This window comes from Rhinoraja longicauda, chromosome 2, assembly GCF_053455715.1.
Source record: "Rhinoraja longicauda isolate Sanriku21f chromosome 2, sRhiLon1.1, whole genome shotgun sequence".
NCBI classification, from domain to species: Eukaryota; Metazoa; Chordata; class Chondrichthyes; order Rajiformes; family Arhynchobatidae; genus Rhinoraja; species Rhinoraja longicauda.
This window is the reverse complement of record NC_135954.1, coordinates 79942308-79962513: the sequence shown is the minus strand read 5'-3', so window position 1 is coordinate 79962513 and position 20206 is coordinate 79942308. Positions and strand designations below refer to the sequence as shown.

The 20206-nt window shown below is 42.5% G+C and overlaps 1 protein-coding gene across 4 annotated transcripts in view; it reads right to left on the bottom strand.

Annotated features, from left to right (window-relative positions):
- crppa (CDP-L-ribitol pyrophosphorylase A) overlaps window positions 1-20206 on the bottom strand; it is a 189207-nt gene that overhangs the window by 121729 nt on the left and 47272 nt on the right. For 3 of the 4 annotated variants that reach the window (XM_078428894.1, XM_078428877.1, XM_078428902.1), the window contains exons 6-7: window positions 19066-19163; window positions 842-934 (exon numbers count right to left, since the gene is read on the bottom strand). In XM_078428894.1, the coding sequence (XP_078285020.1) occupies window positions 842-934; window positions 19066-19163 (191 nt within the window). The remainder of the gene's footprint in view (window positions 1-841; window positions 935-19065; window positions 19164-20206) is intronic. The other variant, XM_078428886.1, reaches the window with a different exon arrangement.

The window sequence follows — 20206 nt, the reverse complement described above, 5'->3', positions numbered from 1 at the left end:
TATCCTAGGCAGCAGTAGAACAAAATGAATTGCTCTACTTGAATCAGACAAGAACTAAATAAAAATAATAAAATGCTGGAAACATTCAGCAACTCAGTCAGCATCTGTGACAAAGGGTCTTCCACATGAAGCATTAAACATGTTCAGTTTCCATACTTGCTGCCTGACCTGCTGAGTAGTTCCAGTATTTTCAGCTTTTATTCCAGATCTTCACAGGTGACGACCAGTAATAAACAGATCAAATTCCAAAGAGGATCATTCATCACATACATATGAATGGTGTTAGAAATGTGGACGTGCAAATTGGATGCAGTTTTCGGAGCTGAGGGATTTCAGGTCATATTGGTAACTTTAGGATCATCTACCAACAGTGAAATATGGTGAAGTTCTGCAAGCACAAACCACAAATAGTTTTCTCTGAAATTATGTGCTTTGATTTTCAACAGATCAATTCTAAATGATTGAAAACTTTGCATTGCACATCCAGATATACACATAATTTTTTTGCAAAAGGACCAGGCAGAAAGCCATTTATGCAATTACTAATAATCCCAGTTAGAGGCATATATTTACCTCCATCTACAATCTCTATTTGTTGGAAGCAGGAACTATGGCGTCTGGCTTGACAATGCTAATCTGAAATTATTGTAAACCAAAGACTGCAATATAGAAGTTTTGACCATGGACGGATCACTGTCTCTGAAATTGGACACAAAATGCTGGAGTAACTCAGAAGGAATGGGCGACGTTTCGGGTCGAGACCCTTCTTCAGTAATCATTTGCTGGATAAAATAAAGGGAACATAAAGCATACGCATTACAGAAATTTACTTCATACTCACATTGATGTAAATAAAGTTATAATGTCGTTTTGAGGTGATGGCCTGAACACAACGGCTCTCTTTACTCAACGACCATGTCAACAAATCGACCTGCTAGCAGAGAAAGATAAAAAAACATCACTGCAATGCAGACTTTATTGATGTTCTTGATGTTAAAATGAAGCTTGTGCAAGCACTTAATACCAATAATTTTACATTAAAGCAAAATGTCTAAGAAAATGCAGCATGTTTAACACTAAAATAGTATGTTCCCGGGAAAATTTATAAATCCAAAGACAAATGTTATGAAGTGCACTAGTGTTCCCATTTAATCTATTGAGATTGCTCACAATTTTATGCACATCAATTCATCTTGGTCACCTGTCTTGCTATCTTAAAGGATTTGTGTATTCCAAGATACCATTGTTCTTCCACACTTTAAATAGCCTCAATTTCTTGTGTATTCAATTGCCTTGTTGCAACTCCCCAAATGCATTACCTTATAATTATCGGCATTAAATTCCGTTAGCCATTATTTCCCCAACACTCCGGATTATCAAAACTATCTACACTTTGGAAAAGTGAGAAAACAAGTGGTGAAAGCTTTCCTCCTTTGTGTCAACCACTCCAAAATTGAGACAAGGCTTATTTTGATGCTATTGGACAGGAATCTGCAGAGGTCGACTGAGAAATGTCGTTGTCAGGTAAATATTTTTTATTGAAAATAGGTGTAGGAGGAGGCCATTTGGCCCTTCGAGCCAGCACCGCCATTCAATATGATCATGGCTGATCATCCAAAATCAGTACCCTGTTCCCGCCCTTCCCCCATATCCCTTGATTCCGCTAGCCCAAAGCTAAATCTAACTCTCTTTTGAAAACATCCAGTGAATTTGCCTCCACTGCCTTCTGTGGCAGAGATTTCACAACTCTCTGGGTGAAATAGATTTTCCTCATCTCAATCCTAAATGGTCGACCCCTTAATCTTAAACTGTGACCCCCTGGTTCTGGAGTCCCCCAACATCGGGAACATTTTTTCTGTATCTAGCCAGTCCAATCCCTTAAGAATTTTATATGTTTGTGTCAGATCCCCTCTAATCCTTCTAAATTCCAGTGAATACAAGCCCAGTCGAACAGTTAGAAGAGCTGTTAGAGTAAAAGTAAAAGCTGGCAAGTTTAGGAAGTCATGATTTAACGAGAGATATTGAAAAAAAGGAGGCAAGTCAAGTCAATTTTCAAGTCAATTTTATTTGTATAGCACATTTAAAAACAACCCACGTTGACCAAAGTGCTGTACATCAGTTCAGGTACTAAGAACGAACATAACATAACACAAACATAACAGCACATACATAAACAGTTCACAGCGGCCCCTCAAAGGGCCTCAAACGCAAGGGAGTAGAAATAGGTTTTGAGCCTGGACTTAAAGGAGTCGATGGAGGGGGCAGTTCTGATGGGGAGAGGGATGCTGTTCCATAGACTAGGAGCTGCAACCGCAAAAGCGCGGTCACCCCTGAACTTAAGCCTAGTCTGCGGGACAGTCAGAAGCCCCAAGTCGGCCGACCTGAGCGACCTGGAGATAGAATGGTGGGTTAAAATATTTTTGATATGGGCGGGGCCAAGTGTCATGTATAGACAGCTGGGATCAAGGAAATCCCTGGAGGAATGGAAGAGATGTCAGAATACACTTGAGGGAAATCAGGAGGGCAGAAAAAGGATTTTTTTTGTTGATGAAGCTGGTGCACAGCAAATGCTGAGAACTACATTCTGCACTCTGTATCTTCCGATTTGCTCTACCTATTACATTTGTGTTTGACTTGATTGTATTGCTGTCGCTCAATCCGCCTTAACCCATATCGTTCAACACCTTCGCTCAGTCCGCCTTAACCAACCTGATCTCCCGGTGGCTGAGCACTTCAACTCCCCCTCCCACTCCCAGTCTGACTTTTCTGTCATGGGCCTCCTCCATTGTAATAGTGAGGCCCACCGGAAATTGGAGGAACAGCACCTCATATTTCGCTTGGGCAGCTTATATCCCAGTGGTATGAACATTGACTTCTCTAACTTTAGTTAGTTCCTCTGTCCCTCTCTTCCCCTCCCCCTTCCCAGTTCTCCCACTGTCTTCCTGTCTCCACCTATATCCTTTCTTTGTCGTCCCCCCTGACATCAGTCTGAATAAGGGTCTCAACCCGAAACGTCACCCATTCCTTCTCTCCAGAGATGCTGCCTGACCTGCTGAGTTACTCCAGCATTTTGTGATACCTTCAATATCTGACTTAGCTGGATATCATGCAAAACAAAGCTTTACATTGTACCTCAGTTCACGAAACAATAATAATAAACCTAAATCTAGGGACACAAGATTGCTTTGGTAAATAAGGTAAAGGAGAAATCTAAATGGATTCTACTAGTATATTCAAAGAAACAAAGGAAGAGAATAGACTCTCTTGAGGATTAACGTGCTTGCTTATGTATGGAACTCGAGGGGATGGGCAAGGAGTGAAATAAGCATCTATGTTCACCATGGAGGAGGTCATGGAAGCTAAAGAATATAAAGAAATGAAGAGTGGTGTATTGTATATATCTACATTACAACAGGGGAGGTAGAAACATAGAAAATAGGTGCAGGAGGAGGCCATCAGGCCCTTCGAGCCAGCACTGCCATTCATTGTGATCATGGCTGATCATCCACAATCAGTAACCTGTGCCTGCCTTCTCCCCATATCCCTTGAATCCACTAGCCCCTAGAGCTCTATCTAACTCTCGTTTAAATTCATCCAGTGAATTGGCCTCCACTGCCCTCTGTGGCAGAGAATTCCACAAATTCACAACTCTCTGGGTGAAAAAGTTTCTTCTCACCTCAGTTTTAAATGGCCTCCCCTTTATTCTTAGATTGTGGCCCCTGGTTCTGGACTCGCCCAACATTGGGAACATTTTTCCTGCATCTAGCTTGTCCAGTCCTTTTATAATTTTATACGTCTCTATAAGATCCCCTCTCATCCTTCTAAACTCTAGTGAATACAATCCCAGTCTTTCCAATCTTTCCTCATATGGCAGTCCCGCCATCCCTGGGATTAACCTCGTGAATCTACGCTGCACTGCCTCAATAGTAAGGACGTCCTTCCTCAAATTAGGAGACCAAAACTGCACACAATACTCCAGGTGCGGTCTCACCAGGGCCCGAAACAACTGCAGAAGGACCTCTTTGCTCCTATACTCAAATCCTCTCGTTATGAAGGTTAACTTGCCATTGGCTTTCTTCACTGCCTGCTGTACCTGCACGCTTACTTTCAGTGATTGTGTACAAGGACACCCAAGTCTCGTTGCACTTCCCCTTTACCTAATCTGACACATTATGACAATAAACTGCCTCCTTGCTCTTGCCGCCAAAGTGGATAGCATCACATTTATCTACATTCTTCTGCATCTGCCATGCATCTGCCCACTCACTCAACCTATCCAAGTCACCCTGCAACCTCCTAACATCCTCTTTGCAGTTCACACTGCCACCCAGCTTTGTGTCAACTGCAAACTTGCTAGTGTTACTTCCAATTCCATCATCCAAATCATTAATACATATTGTAAATATTTGCGGCCCCAGCATCGAGTCTTGCGGCACTCCACTCGCCACTGCCTACCATTCTGAAAAGGACCCGTTTATTCCTACTCTTTGCTTCCTGTCTGCTAATCAATTTTCTATCCATGCCAATACTCTACCCCCAATACCACGTGCTCTAATTTTGCTCACCAATCTCCCGTGTGGGACCTTATCAAAGGCTTTCTGAAAGTCTAGATACACTACATCCCCTGGCTCTCCTTCATCTATTTTACTAAACACATCTCAAAAAATTCCAGAAGATTAGTCAAGCAGGATTTCCCCTTCATAAATCCATGCTGACTTGGACCAATCCTTTCACTGTTATCCAAATGTGCCGTTATTACCTCTTTAATAATTGACTCCAGCATCTTCCCCACCACCGATGTCAGGCTAACTGGTCTGTAATTCCCCGTTTTCTCTCTCGCTCCTTTCTTGAAAAGTGGGATAACATTAGCTACCCTCCAGGAACTGATCCTGAATCTATTGAACATTGGAAAATGACCAATGCGTCCACAATTCCTTGAGTACCCTGGGATGCAGACCATCAGGCTCTGGGGATTTATCGGCCTTCAGTCCCATCAGTCTACCCAATACTATTTCTCGCCTAATGCAAATTTCTTTCAGCTCCTCTGTGTTCCTCGGGCGCCTTCCTCGGAGCCAAATCCTCGCCCCTTCCTCTTCTTCGCCTTCTCCTTCAGTTTGTGGATACTTTCGTCGCCCTCATCGTCCATTGCAAAATCCTCGCCACCTTCCTCATGTTGACTGAGGAAGGGTCTCGACCGGAAACGTCATCCATTCCTTCTCTCACAAGATGCTACCTGACCCGCTGAGTTACTCCAGCATTTTATGTCTACCTGCGGACTGTGCAGGCCCGGATGCCCCGGCGCCGCCTAACGGAGGTTGCGTGGCAACCCGCCTCCCGGCCCGGGCGGCCGCCATTGATGGAGCGGGAGCATGCGACCGCTAGCTGGTTGAGGTCACGTGGGGCGCGGGGCAATGGTGTCACCTTGTCCCGTATCTGGGAGTGCTATAGTTGGCAACCCTACAGAAGGGTGACCTTTAAGGTATGTACAATCTTGAGCAGTATAGAGAAGGTGGGTAGTCACAGGTTTTTTTTAACCCCATAGTTGAAAGTCTAAAACAAGTGGGCATGGGTTCTAAGGTGAATGGGATAAGATTTAAAAGGTATCTGAGGGGTTATTTCTCCATTGGTGGGTATATGGAACAAGCTGCCAGATGAAGCTGTGGAGGAGGGTACAATATTTAATAGACATTTGGAGAGATATGTGGAAAGGAAAAGCAGGGCCAAATGCAGGCAAACTCAAATCAACACCTTGGTCAGCATGGACAAGTTAGGTTAAAGGGCCTGCTTCTGTGCCGTATTACTCAATGATGATGGACTGCAATAGAAACCAATATAATCACTTGACCCATTGACTATTGTTTCCAACATTCAATGTTCATATCACCCTGCTTGGTGTTGTGCAACAGGACAACTGGAAAGTCAAGTCAAGTCAAGTTTATTTGTCACATACACATACACGATGTGCAGTGAAATGAAAGTGGCAATGCCTGCGGATTGTGCACAAAAAAGAATTACAGTTACAGCATATAAATAAAGTTAATAAGTTACTATAGTGTAGACAAAAATTTAGTCTCTGGAGTTATAAAAGTTGACAGTCCTGATGGCCTGTGGGAAGAAACTCCGTCTCATCCTCTCCGTTTTCACAGCGTGACAGCGGAGGCGTTTGCCTGATCGTAGCATCTGGAACAGTCCGTTACTGGGGTGGCAGGGGTCCCTCATGATCTTGCTTGCTCTGGATCTGCACCTCCTGATGTATAGGTCCTGCAGGGGGACGAGTGTAGTTCCCATGGTGCGTTCTGCCGAACGCACTACTCTCTGCAGGGCCTTCCTGTCCTGGGCAGAGCTGTTCCCAAACCAGACTGTAATGTTGCCGGACAGGATGCTCTCTACAGGCCCAGAGTAGAAGCAATGAAGGATCCTCAGTTGTCTAAGGTGATAAAGGCGCTGCTTTGCCTTACCCACCAGTGCGGCAATGTGCATTGCCCATGTCAGATCCTCTGTGATGCTGACTCCCAAGTATTTAAAACTGCTCACCCTATCCACAGTAGACCCATTTATCTCCAGTGGCGTGTACGTCCTTGGATGTTTAGCCCTTCTGAAGTCCACAATCAGCTCCTTCGTTTTAGTGACATTCAAGAGGAGGCTATTGTCCTGACACCAGAGTGCCAGATCAGCCACCTCCTCCCGGTAGGCCTTCTCATCGTTGTCGGAGATCCGACCCACCACCACAGTGTCATCAGCAAACTTGATGATGGAGTTTAGTGGTGGTCTTTCATTTGGCCTTCCCCAACTGACCATAGTCAAACGGTCATCTAAGTTTATGAAGAAATAACTTTGAATGAAAGCAACTTTAAAATAGCTTGAAGGGACAAGTCAATTGCTTCACGGATGATTCAACATGAAAAATCTGCCGGAAGGAGACCAATCACTCGGCACAATCTCATTTACACACCATTAACACAACAAACAGGCTAACCGAAGAAAGCTGCTGCCAAATGCCCGTGAGAAAATCATGTCCTTATTTGGAAGCATATTATTTAAAACACATTGATCATAAGTCATGCTTCAGAAATGTTTCAAAACAGCATCTTACCAGAGCAAAATATTTTTATATTTTTGTCATATTTCACCTAGTTGTATAAGTTGAAGCTTAACCACTTAAGGTTCACTGCGGAGTTGTTAATGCTGTGGAATAGGAACAGAGACCAGTGGCGAGGGTTGGCAGGGGACTTCACTGCCGGAAAAGTCATTCTGAATTCACTTGGTAGCACCAAAGGCTGTGCTCCATTTCCGCAAATGCAAATAATCTATCCAGGTTTGTTAAAGCTCACTCCAGAACAAAGGATCTCCATGATGCGTCAGGTGGCTAGTACCAGTGCACCCATACACCAGTAAGGATGAGGAGAAGAAACTAGCTCTCATGCCAGAATCACATCAGCTGCACTGTATATAGTGTGCCACACCAGCAGGTAATGAAAAATTCCAGATGTTGGAAATTGGAAATAAGAACAGAAAACTGTGAAGACAGCATCCATGGAAAGAGAAACAGAGTTAACATTTCAGGTCATAGATGGGTTCTGATGAAGTCTTCAGCCTGAAATGTGAACACTGTTTTTGAAATGCCAGCAGGTGCTAGGTCAGATTTTCAGAGTAATATGAAATAATCCAGAAATGGCCATGATTCACACACTAACTCTGTATTAACAGTATTTATTCACAAAATGCTGGAGTAACTCAGCAGGTCAGGCAGCATCTCAGGAGAGAAGGAATGGGTAACGTTTCGGGTCGAGACCCTTAATTGAAACAGTATTTCAATTAAGAGGTTCGGAACAAAACAATCCCGTGTGCTCTACCTCAGTCCTTGGTGTCAATGAAGTCAGAGCTCGACACCAGCAGGTATTTCCCAACTGCTGCTGTTCAGGTGCGTCATCGTCCTCAATAAAAAACATGGAGACACTGTGGCCACTGCTTATCGGAAACGTAGGAGGACAAGGTATTAGACATCTTACATAACTTTTGTGCTTTTACACACTCATCTTCTGAGATTGACCTTCTTGCTTTGGAAGAAATTTTATGATTTTGTTCATTTGCACTGTTAATTTTAGTAAAAGTTAGTTCAGTAAAATTTAGGGATTTTAAAACTTTAGCGAAAGATACTGAACATATTCCGACTTGACTTATGCCTTACACAGTTGAAGGCGTCAACCACTTGGCCCCTCAAACCTGTCCCGGCATTCAACATGATCATGGTTGAGCTACGCTGGCCTCAGCTCCTCTTCCTTGCTCGTTCCCCATATCCCTCAATTCTTTGATCTTTTAAATATTTATCTATCTCCACCTTAAATAGATCTAATGATCTGGCCTCCACCACACCAAAGGCCAGAACGCCACATGGCTTTTTAACAACCTGATGGATCTGCCTGCTAACTTCATGGTTCATATAAAAGAACACCTTGATCTCTCTGAAATTCACTATTTCTAGTGTCCCTCCGCTCTGATAATAATCTGCCTCTTTATATCTTTGTCCGAAGAGTCCACCATTTTATCATTTTAAATATTTGATTTTTCTTCAATCCTCTGGCCTCAAGATTACATGAACAAAACTTAATGTAGCCAATCATTGAAATGTAACCTTTTATGCCCTGCTATAGAATTGCTCATCTGCATTTTAACTCCCCTGAGATCAAGATCTCTTGAGGCTTGATTGGCAGTGCCGAAGGCTGCATTTCTCTCAGCAGGCATTTGTTATGACATTCTTTTGACTCCTATTTTGAGGGTGATTGCGGTTTGCTTTTTCCATGCAGTTTCTAAAACTAATGTAAATTTTAAGGTGACATTAACAATCTCTTTTTACAAATAAGTAACACTCACTGGGTGAAAATTTGAGCTTTTTTCCACAACAGCTTTGTCCTAAAGGCTCATGCTCATTGAGGTGTGACCAAGAATGCTCATTTCATTGGTAACACTTGATATGGTCATGGTTAACAGCACAGCAGAAATTGTCATGCCTATTCAGAGTTTACATTTCAACATTACAGACAGCTGGATATTTTCAGTGCTAATTTGAAAGGTACATTTTTTGCAAATGTTCTAAATTAACAACGTGATGTTTGCCGAGTTTCCTTATGCAGCATCACGAGGAATTTCCTTGTGTACTTTCCCCATGGCCACCATAACATTTCTCTGAAACTCACGAATCATCCTGCTATTAGGTGGAAGATGCAATGAAAAAATATTCTGGTAGTTATTTTCATAAGCTGCCAGTACCAAAGGGTTATTGCATTGTGCTTGCAGGTATACAGTTGGTAAAATTGTGCTTGAAGAGGGCTCTATTGAAATTATTTTCATTTAAGGTAAACTAAAATACTGAAGCTTTGCGGTAGCAAATAAATTCCCGTTTTAACCATTTACACATTTCCTCATTTAAAATGTTATGGATAAATCAATTCATCCAAAAATTGTTTGCTGCAATATTATTATTTTTCCCTCATTAGAATTTTAGATCGTGGGGATTGGTCTTCCTTTTGTGTGATAGGGCCAAGTCGGAGAATCCATAAATTAATATTAGATGCAAGCCGTAGGTTTCTAAAAAAATATTAAGTGATTCCATCTTTTTGACAGTTGCACGTTATAAATATTAATCTTTGTCTGAATTGTGAATGGTAAAGTGGTCTGTCCATATTTGCTAAAAGTTGAGATCGGAGCTGATGTAAATCAACTGCATAATTTAGTAATGCTTGAAGTAGGCACTTGACATTAAAGGCATCTATTTTTTTCCTTATGTCAGAGTGACTGGATATCCAGATGTGGGGTAAAATGTGTATCACTGTAGACAAGCAATATCATTTCAAATATGAAGGAGCAAGCTCAAACGCAGTTGTTATATATATATATTTTTATATTCAAAGAGGGAGAAACAGACCAAAACTGGCTTGGCATATTGGGAGTGGAAGACAGTTTCAAAGGTGTATTTGAGATTAATTTATCATGCACATTTCACAGATGTCTTCTTACGAAAATGCACAATCAAAACTGTCAGTGCCTGGGAACGAAGAATGCAAGCAGGAGCAAAATGTAAAAATTCTTCAGGGATGTTGCTGATCTTTGACAGTTTGACACAAACATTGACAGATTGGGTCTGGATTTCTGACCCTTTTTGCATCATGGAAAAGCACTTCACGACCTGCCTTCTACTCGCTGTACAAAGGTCAAAGTAGCTCTGCTCAAAACATTTGAAAATATAATGGATGGTCAGGAAGTGAATTGTAGGCCTAAATTGACATCTCCTAATCAGTACTTGGGATATTGTGTGCTTGAATGACCTCATCACTCATGACATACTTGGCTTTAACTAAAGCTATAGGCAGTTCTAGCAAACTCTACCCTGAGCATCTATCATTCAACATCCTGTGGAATTTGCATTTGCTTTGGTAAGTGTTTATGTTGAGTAATTATGTTATTTTTGTCATTAATAGAACAAACCATTTGAAGTCAAGAATGTTGAAAATAGTTTTCAGAAGCCCTATGAGATACATAAAGGGTATCTCTAAAAGGTATCTTGCACAATGGCTTGATGGTAGAACTCTTCAAACTTCAGCTCAAATTTTGGATGTAAAAATTATCTTCATTTTGACCTCTTTGTATCTCTCAGTTTAATAGCATAAATCATATGGGAAGTCCAACATTTGGTATTTGGAGAGGCCTATGCTTAAAAGGAAATAAATAGGACAGGTTTTATTCTTGATTGTTCTCCAGTGCCTGTCATTGGAAACTCCCGAACCTAACTCCTCACGCTAATTTGCTGTCTTATCACAAGTATCTGATTTTCTCGACAATGATAGCCATGCAAGACATAATCATGCAAAGTCATACAGCATAGAAACAGGCCCTTCGGCTCAACTTGCCCACACCAAATCAGAGTAATTTGTGGAAACTATCAGCGCCTGGAAACAAAGAATGCAAGCGGAAGCAAAATGTCAAAATTCTTCAGGGATGTTGTTGATAAGCTTTGACAATTTGACGCAAATATTGACAGATTGGGCTTGGATTTCTGACCCTTTTTGCATAATGGAAAAGCATTCACGACCTGCCTTCTACTCGCTGTACAAAGGTCAAAGTAGCTCTAATCTACAAGAGAGAATGCAACAAGTCCACAAGGATTCTGTTGGAACTGGGGACTTTTGTTATGAGGAGAGACTGGATAGGCTGGGATTGTTTTCCTTGGAGCATAAGAGGCTGTGTGGTGACGTAATAGATAAGCTGGATGGTCACAGTCATTTCCCTAGGGAAGGGAAGTCTAAAACTTGGGGACATAGATTTAAGAGAGGGAAAAAATTAAAAGAGGCTTTAGGGGCAAGTTTTTCACAGGGGTTGCTCTGCATATGAATGAAGTGCCAGACCATTCTCTTTTGTTTAATCATATCCCTACTCAGGCATGTGAGTGAGGGGAAAAAAAAGAGGAAAGAGCCAAGCACTTGTGCGAGGCGTACAGCGGAGTTCAAAACATTGGAAAATTTGAAAATTTACACACATAATTACCAGTTTCAAGTTTCTTTTAGTGCATTTCAAAGTAAAAACGGACATTACAAAATAAAGTGACTGTGTCACTGTATACTAATAACATTTAAGTAAATTTGCACATTAATGGATAATCAGCCCAGAAAGGTGCTAATTGCCTTTTCTGCTGTGTTTTATATTTTAACCCCGTTTTAATTAATTTATTTATATAATCTTGCACTTAAATTTAATATTTACTCATTACAGTTCTACCACTGATTTTCTGACTCTTGGTTCCAGAGCTTTACTGGTTTATCCAGCCGGCCAAGGAAGTCGGCTATGGGGATAAATATGCTAAATAACTAATAAATGCAAAATGGCTCCTACACACCGGCCCCTAATTGTTATAAGTGTATAACGTAACAATTACTAATAAACATTAAAAGGAGCCATAAACTCCATACATAATTGAAAAACATGCACTATATATTGGCATCTAATCTACTATAGTGATTCTTCAATCTTCAAGACCACCAGTCCTGGCTGCACTCAGGTATCAGCTTCCAGGAGCAGACATATCTTCGTTATCGGTCTCTCCAAGATGTTGCTCTTAGTCTGAAGTTGAACAGTACGCACAAAACCTTGTGCATCTGGTACAGCCTCCAATATTCTGCCCATTAGACAGGATCTTCTTCGATCGTCTTCTCTTCCAGCTTAAGAAGCGGTCTACTTAGTCCTCTGGAGGCTTCATCTGCAGGATTCTCCTTTGTGCCAACATATCTCCACTGTAATACGTCAGTAGCATCCCTTACGAAGGAGATTCTGTTAACTACAGATGTATGAAAGCATTTGGTTTCGTTGTTCATATACTTAAGCACCGTTATGCTATCAGTCCTGAAGATGGATTTGTCCAGTTGAAGCTGTAATTCTTTTCGCAGCATTGTGTCAACTCTGGATTTTCCCATTAGGAAGTCGTGGTTGTATTGCTTGACCAGAAGCTCCTCTTGGCTTGCAATGGATAGTCGATTGTCAGCAGCAGCAGGACAGCCATTTCCATCCCTGCTGTCATGGTCTCTTCTCAGTTCACCATCCAGGGTAGTTTCATTTGCAACAAATATTTTGGATGGTCTTCTTCAGTTTCGCTAGTGATGGATTCATTTAGTTTTCCACCATCGACAAAAACTGTAGAGTTCTCTGTGGAACTAGTTCTTTTCAGCAATTACTTTGATTGAAACGTCTTCAAGGTCAAGTCAAGTCAAGTCAATTTTATTTGTATAGCACATTTAAAAACAACCCACGTTGACCAAAGTGCTGTACATCTGATTAGGTACTAAGGAAAAAAAATGAAACATACAGTAGCACGCAAACAGTTCACAGCGCCTCCTCAATGAGCCTCAAACGCTAGGGAGTAGAAATAGGTTTTGAGCCTGGACTTAAAGGAGTCGATGGAGGGGGCAGTTCTGATGGGGAGAGGGATGCCGTTCCACAGTCTAGGAGCTGCAACCGCAAAAGCGCGGTCTACCCTGAGCTTAAGCCTAGACCGCGGGATAGTGAGTAGCCCCAAGTCGGCCGACCTGAGGGACCTGGAGTTAGAGAGGTGGGTTAGAAGATTTTTGATGTAGGGGGGGGGAATGTCCATTTAGGGCTTTATACGCGAATAGGAGGAGCTTGAAGTTGATTCTGTACCGTACAGGGAGCCAGTGGAGAGAGGCCAGAATCGGGGTGATGTGTGTGCTGGGATTTCTGGTGCAGGTTCCCCTGAAGTTTCCAATTCTATCATTTCATGATCTGAAGATTCACGATCTTCTGGTGCTAGTTCAGTTGGTCTCAGTCATCTCTGTTCTCAGACAAGTATATTCAGGACCAGATTCTCAACCATTGATTCAGCTTGGAATGATTCAGCTTGGAATGCTTCAGAGGAGATGCGGGTCTCATCACCGGCCCCGATATGGTCACACGTTTAAGATGAGAGAACAGCACCACCCGAACCTAGCTTTTCCTTCTGTTCTGGTTTCCCTTGTCCTTTTGTTCAATAGGAAATATTTCAGGATGATCTTCTTGCACCTGTGCTTCTACAGGTTCTGTAGTCGTTGCCACACTGCTTTTGGCTGTTTGCGGCTTTTCTCTTGCCTTAGCAAAAGTAGGGCCTTTGACAGTTCCTCTTTTCAAATAAGAGCTCATTCCATCAGCTGCTGTCGAGCTGTATCTTGATTTCTTAGCCTTAAGTACATTGAGTCTTGACTTGGCTGCTGCCATTGCAGCTTCTAGTTCCAATCGTTCCTTCCGTCTTCTCAGCTGTTCCTACTGTCTCTCCCAATCGAGCTCCATTTCCAATTGTCTTCTTGTCTGTTCAATTGACAATTCTTTGTTTTTCAATTGTTCATCTCGTTTCTTCTGTTCTTCCTCCTTTCTCTGTTCCTGTACCTCAATCTCATGCCTGTCTTCCATGATGGCAGCCTGTTCTGCGAGAACAGCCAGGCCAGCCTTCATACAAGCAGAGTGCGTCCAAGATGCACGAGATGTGGCTTGTTTATATCTTGAGTTTTTCTGTTTTTCTTCTTCAATCTCACGCTGGCTTTTCAGGGAGGCATCCCCCTCCAAGACGTAAGAAAACTTTGAAGATTCACTTATTGAAGAAAAATCAATGTCCCTTTGGGAATCCATTCTGGTGGTGCCACCTGCTAGCCACACATCAGATTTACGTGCAAGCAAACTTGTACGTCAATATCCCTTTAAGACGTATTGACGCAAAGCCATATCTTTGGAATTCAAAACAAGCTGGTAACTTGCGACGTACAAGGTCATTTCTTTGTTCTCAACATTTTTCAATCGTAGTTTTCTTACACAACTTCTGAAAAACAGCTTTCCAATAAACCTTACTGCAATTAACTGGCTTTCGAAGCTTTCCTTACTCCGAAGTCGATTAACGCAGACAAGAGACTCTTATTAATCTGTTTCTGGCATTAAAGCTTTAGCGACAAAACAATCTTAATTACTGTCTTCCACAATCTTCAACCCCACTCCTAGAGCCAGTTCCTTTTAAAATGACTCTTTAGAAACGGATTACTTTATCTTCTCTCACCAAGGATAGCTCTTGATCTATTCTCTGGCTGAGCAAGCAGTTGCAGCTTATCGCTCATGAAGATAATTTCTTACAATGTGCCCCGGCAAAGACAAGTTCTTACCCTATGAGGCGGCAAGTTTAGTCTCCCGTATAGAGCCCTATGCTTACCGTTTGACGAAGGAATGGGAGCGGTGGTCTTGGACTCAAATAATCAACAACAAAAACTTCACGACGTTGCAGTTAGTTAGTCATTGATTTGAAGTTGCAATAAAACATATTGACATATCTCTTGTCATTAACTTGTTTGTTTGCAGTAAGAAGATGGTTTCTCACCAGCATTCCTTCGTATCCTGCTACTACTGAGATCTTATTATCTTAGCAGGCTTGACTTATGGCTACCGAACCTTGTGTTCAGCAAGCTGTTCGTTGTCACACTGAAGCATTTACGTCATGCCCTCCCCCCACTCCATCCCCAACCCCCCTTATCCCTACTCCTCCCTCTCCCCTTCCCCGCCACTCCATCCCACTCAACCTCCCTTATCCCCCCTTCCCTCCTCCCCCCTCCCTCCCCCTCCCCCCCCTCCCTAGGAGATAGATTTAAACTTTAAAATGTGAATAACGTAAAAAATATAACACCAATTTCAATGAAACCTCTTCCATTAGCACCAAAGAGACGACGATGAGTAAGGTGGGCCTAAAACTGGTGCGCTATCGTGTACCGTTTTGGCTGTAGTTCAGGAACAAACAAACGGAAGTTTTAGTATATAGATAATAATATGCTCAATAACTAATAAATGGCTCCTACACTACAGACTAAGTGCCACTGTTTCATATGGCAATGGTTGGAACCACACAGTGAGAATTGGGTCATGGTATGAACAAAGGACCGAACCCTCTAATGGCTGAATAACGTCAAACTTCCTTTCCTCGGATGTGTTTTTGTGGAGCTCAATGAAATGCATTTAATAACACTCAGCAGCGGCAGCAAAAAGTCCCCAGGTACAGCTATGAAAGCAAAACACATCCTAAACAAATAATCTGTCTCATAGGCAATAACAGAATGTCTTCATTTTTGGCTAGCTGTGCTATTGCTTGCTTTTGTGCTTCAGTTCAGGAGCAATGCATGCTCAGTGAACTGCCAACAGCTGACTCACATGGTAGTCATCGGTCTTCTTTTGACCTATTCAATAAGTCACGGGATCAATTTCACACAAAATGTTTTACTGAAGTTCTGCAATATGACAACTAAGTCAGTGTGTAGGAACTTATTTTAACGCTGGTGCCCAGCAAGGAGGCGTTCTCAGCTCCTTACCATACTCCCTCTACATTCATGGCTGTGTGGCCATATTTTGCTCTAACTTAAATTTAAGGTTTGCAGATGATGTTAATATGATTAGTTTTAATCTGCAATATGAGAAGGAGAAGGTTAAATCGGAAGTGTCAGTGTTGTAGTTGAACAAAAGGGACTTGAAGGCATGAGAGATGAGCTGGCCAAGGTAGACTGGAAAGGGATCCTAGCAGGAATGACGGCGGAACAGCAATGGCAGGAATGTCTGGCCATAATTCGGAAGACGCAGGATCATTTCATTCCAAAAAGGAAGAAAGATTCTAAGGGGAGTAGGAGGCAACCGTGGCTGACAAGGGAAGTTAGGGATGGAATAAAACTAAAAGAAAAGATGTATAACACAGCAAAGAGTAGCCGGAAGCCAGAGGATTGGAAAACTTTCATAGGACAACAGAGGTAACAAAACGGGCAATACGGGCTGAAAAGATGAAGTACGAGGGGAAGCTGGCCAAGAATATAAAGTAAAAGCTTCTTTAGATATGTTAAGAGAAAAAGGGTAGCAAAGTCAAATGTGGGTCCCTTGTAGGCAGACACGGGTGAAATTATTCACGGTTGAACAGGTACTTCGGATATGTCTTCACTAAGGAAGACACAAACAATCTCCCAAATGTACTGGAGGACAGAGGATCTAGAGGGGTAGAGGAACTGAAAGAGATTTTCATTAGGGGAGAAATAGTATTGGGTAGACTAATGGGACTGAAGGATGATAAATCCCTTGGGCCTGATGGTCTGCATCCCAGGGTCCTCAGGGAGGTGGCTCTAGAAATAGTGGACGCGTTGGTGATCATTTTCCAATGTTCAATAGATTCAGGATCAGTTCCTGTGTATTGGAGGATAGCTAATGTTATCCCACTTTTCAAGAAAGGAGCGAGAGAGAAAACGGGGAATTACAGACCAGTTAGCCTGACTTCGGTGGTGGGAAAGATGCTGGAGTCAATTATTAAAGAGGTAATTTAATACTGCATTTGGATAGCAGTAAAAGGATAAGTCCAAGTCAGCATGGATTTATGAAAGAGAAATCATGCTTGACTAATCTTCTGGAATTTTTTGAGGACGTGACAAGTAAAATGGATGAAGGGGAGCCAGTGGATGTAGTGTATCTAGACTTTCAGAAAGCCTTTGATAAGGTCCCGCATGGGGGATTGTTGACTAAAATTAGAGCACATGGTATTGGGGGTAGGGTGTTGACATGGATAGAAAATTGGTTGGCAAACAGGAAGCAAAGTAGGAGTAAGCGGGTCCGTTTCAGAATGGCAGGCAGTGGCGAGTGGAGTGCCGCAAGGCTCGGTGTTGGGGCCGCAACAGTTTACCATATATATTAATGATTTGGAAGAGGGAATTAGAAGCAACACTAGCAAATTTGCGGATGACACAAAGCTGGGTGGCAGTAAATTGAAGAAGTGGATGTTAGGAGGTTGCAGGGTGACCTGGACAGGTTGAGTGAGTGGGCAGATGTGTGGCAGATGCAGTATAATACAGATAAATGTGAGGTTATCCACTTTGGCGGCAAAAACAAGGAGGCAGATTATTATCTCAATGGTGTTAGGTTAGGTAAGGGGGAGGTACAGCGAGACCTGGATGTCCTTGTGCACCAGTCACTGAAAGTTGGCATGCAGGTACAGCAGGCAGTGAAGAAAGCTAATGGAATGTTGGTCTTCATAACAAGAGGATTTCAGTATAGGAGTAAAGAGGTTCTTCTGCAGTTGTATAGGGCCCAGTTAAGACCACATCTGGAGTATTGTGTAGTTTTGGTCTTCTAATTTGAGGAAGGACATCCTTGTAATTGAGGCAGTGCAGCGTATGTTCACGAGATTGATCGATGGGATGGCGGGACTGTCATATGAGGAAAGATTGAAAAGACTAGGCTTGTATTCACTGGAGTTTAGAAGGATGAGAGGGGATCTTATAGAAACATATAAAATGATAAAAGGACTGGACAAGCTAGATGCAGGAAAAATGTTCCCAATGTTGGGCGAGTCCAGAACCAAGGGCCACAGTCTTAGAATAAAGGGGAGGCCATTTAAAACTGAGGTGAGAAGAAACCTTTTCACCCAGAGAGTTGTGAATTTGTGGAATTCTCTGCCACAGAGGGCAGAGGAAGCCAAATCACTGGATGGATTTAAGAGAGAGTTAGATAAGAGCTCTAGGGGCTAGTGGAATCAAGGGATAAATGGGAGAAGGCAGGCACGGGTTATTGATTGGGGATGATCAGCCATGATCACAATGAATGGCGGTGTTGGCTCGAAGGGCCGAATGGCCTCCTCCTGCACCTATTTTCTATGTTTCTATGATGCCACCGTAGTGGGCCACATCTCGAACAATGATGAGGTGGAGTACAGAAAGAAGCCGGAGCTTAATTCCATGATGTCAAGCCAACAACCTCTTCCTCAATGTCAGTAGAATGAAGGCCCGGGTCAACAGTTTAAGGAAGCAGGATGGAGTACATGCCCCAGTCTGTATCAATGGTGCAGAAATGGAGATGGTAAAGAGCTTCAAGTTGCTTCGCATGCATATTACTAACACTTCAGCCTGGACCACATTAATGCCATGGCGAAGAAAACACCTCAACGCCTCTACTGCCTCAGAAGACTAAGGAAATTTGGCACAAATCCAATGACTTACCAATTGGGATGAGTCACAACAGTTGTTCAGCTCGAGGAAATTGCACAGAGTTGTGGACACAGCCAGTCTATCACAAAATGCAGATCAAAATCCACACTGACTCAATCTTGTCTTCATGCTGCCTCAGGAAAGAAGTCAACATAATCAAGGACTACTCCAGTTATTCCCTCTTTTCCCCAGTCACATTGGACAGACGGTCCAAAAGCTTAAAAACACGTACCACCAGATTCAGGAACAGCTTCTTCCCTGCATTTATCGGACTGTTGAACAAACCTCTCAATAGCCAAATATGTAATCTCTAACTCCCAATCCACCTTGTGGGGGTGTAGCCCTTGCACTTTTTTTTAAATCTGTAATTTCTCCGTCATTGTAACAGTATACTCTGCACACAGTCTCTTTTCACATTTTTGAAGTGGTACTCGTGTATGGCTTGGTTGTACTCATTTAAGGTCAGGATAGCAAGCAAAACAAAGATTTCACTGTATCTTGGTAATGTAACTGTAATAAACAAATGCTGATATCAATATACTTGACTGACCTTCATCATCAGTTGCAAGTCCTCTTGAAATAAAATGCCTAATTGAATTTGCTCTTCTTGCATTCCAGTGATGATACAAACACTCTTGCAAAGACTTTCTGTGCAGAGAAAAACAAATTTATCAACGTTTTATTTTATAGACAATAGACAATAGGTGCAGGAGTAGGCCATTCGGCCCTTCGAGCCAGCACCGCCATTCAATGTGATCATGGCTGATCATTCTCAATCAGTACCCCGTTCCTGCCTTCTCCCCATACCCCCCTGATTCCGCTATCCTTAAGAGCTCTATCTAGCTCTCTCTTGAATGCATCCAGAGAATTGGCCTCCACTGCCTTCTGAGGCAGTGAATTCCACAGATTTACAACTCTCTGACTGAAAAAGTTTTTCCTCATCTCCATTCTAAATGGCCTACCCCTTATTCTTAAACTGAGGCCCCTGGTTCTGGACTCCCCCAACATTGGGAACATGTTTCCTGCCTCTAACGTGTCCAACCCCTTAATAATCTTATATGTTTCGATAAGATCCCCTCTCATTCTTCTAAATTCCAGTGTATACAAGCCTAGCCGCTCCAGTCTTTCAACATACGACAGTCCCGCCATTCCGGGAATTAACCTAGTAAACCTACGCTGCACGCCCTCAATAGCAAGAATATCCTTCCTCAAATTTGGAGACCAAAACTGCACACAGTACTCCAGGTGCGGTCTCACTAGGGCCCTGTACAACTGCAGAAGGACCTCTTTGCTCCTATACTCAACTCCTCTTGTTATGAAGGCCAACATTCCATTGGCTTTCTTCACTGCCTGCTGTACCTGCATGCTTCCTTTCAGTGACTGATGCACTAGGACACCAAGATCTCGTTATATGTCCCCTTTTCCTAACTTGACACCATTCAGATAATAATCTGCCTTCTTATTCTTACCACCAAAGTGGATAACCTCACACTTATCCACATTAAACTGCATCTGCCATGCATCCGCCCACACACACAACCTGTCCAAGTCACCCTGCAACCTCACAGCATCTTCCTCACAGCTCACACTACCACCCAGCTTTGTATCATCTGCAAATTTGCTAATGTTACTTTTAATCCCTTCATCCAAGTCATTAATGTATATTGTAAATAGCTGAGGTCCCAGCACCG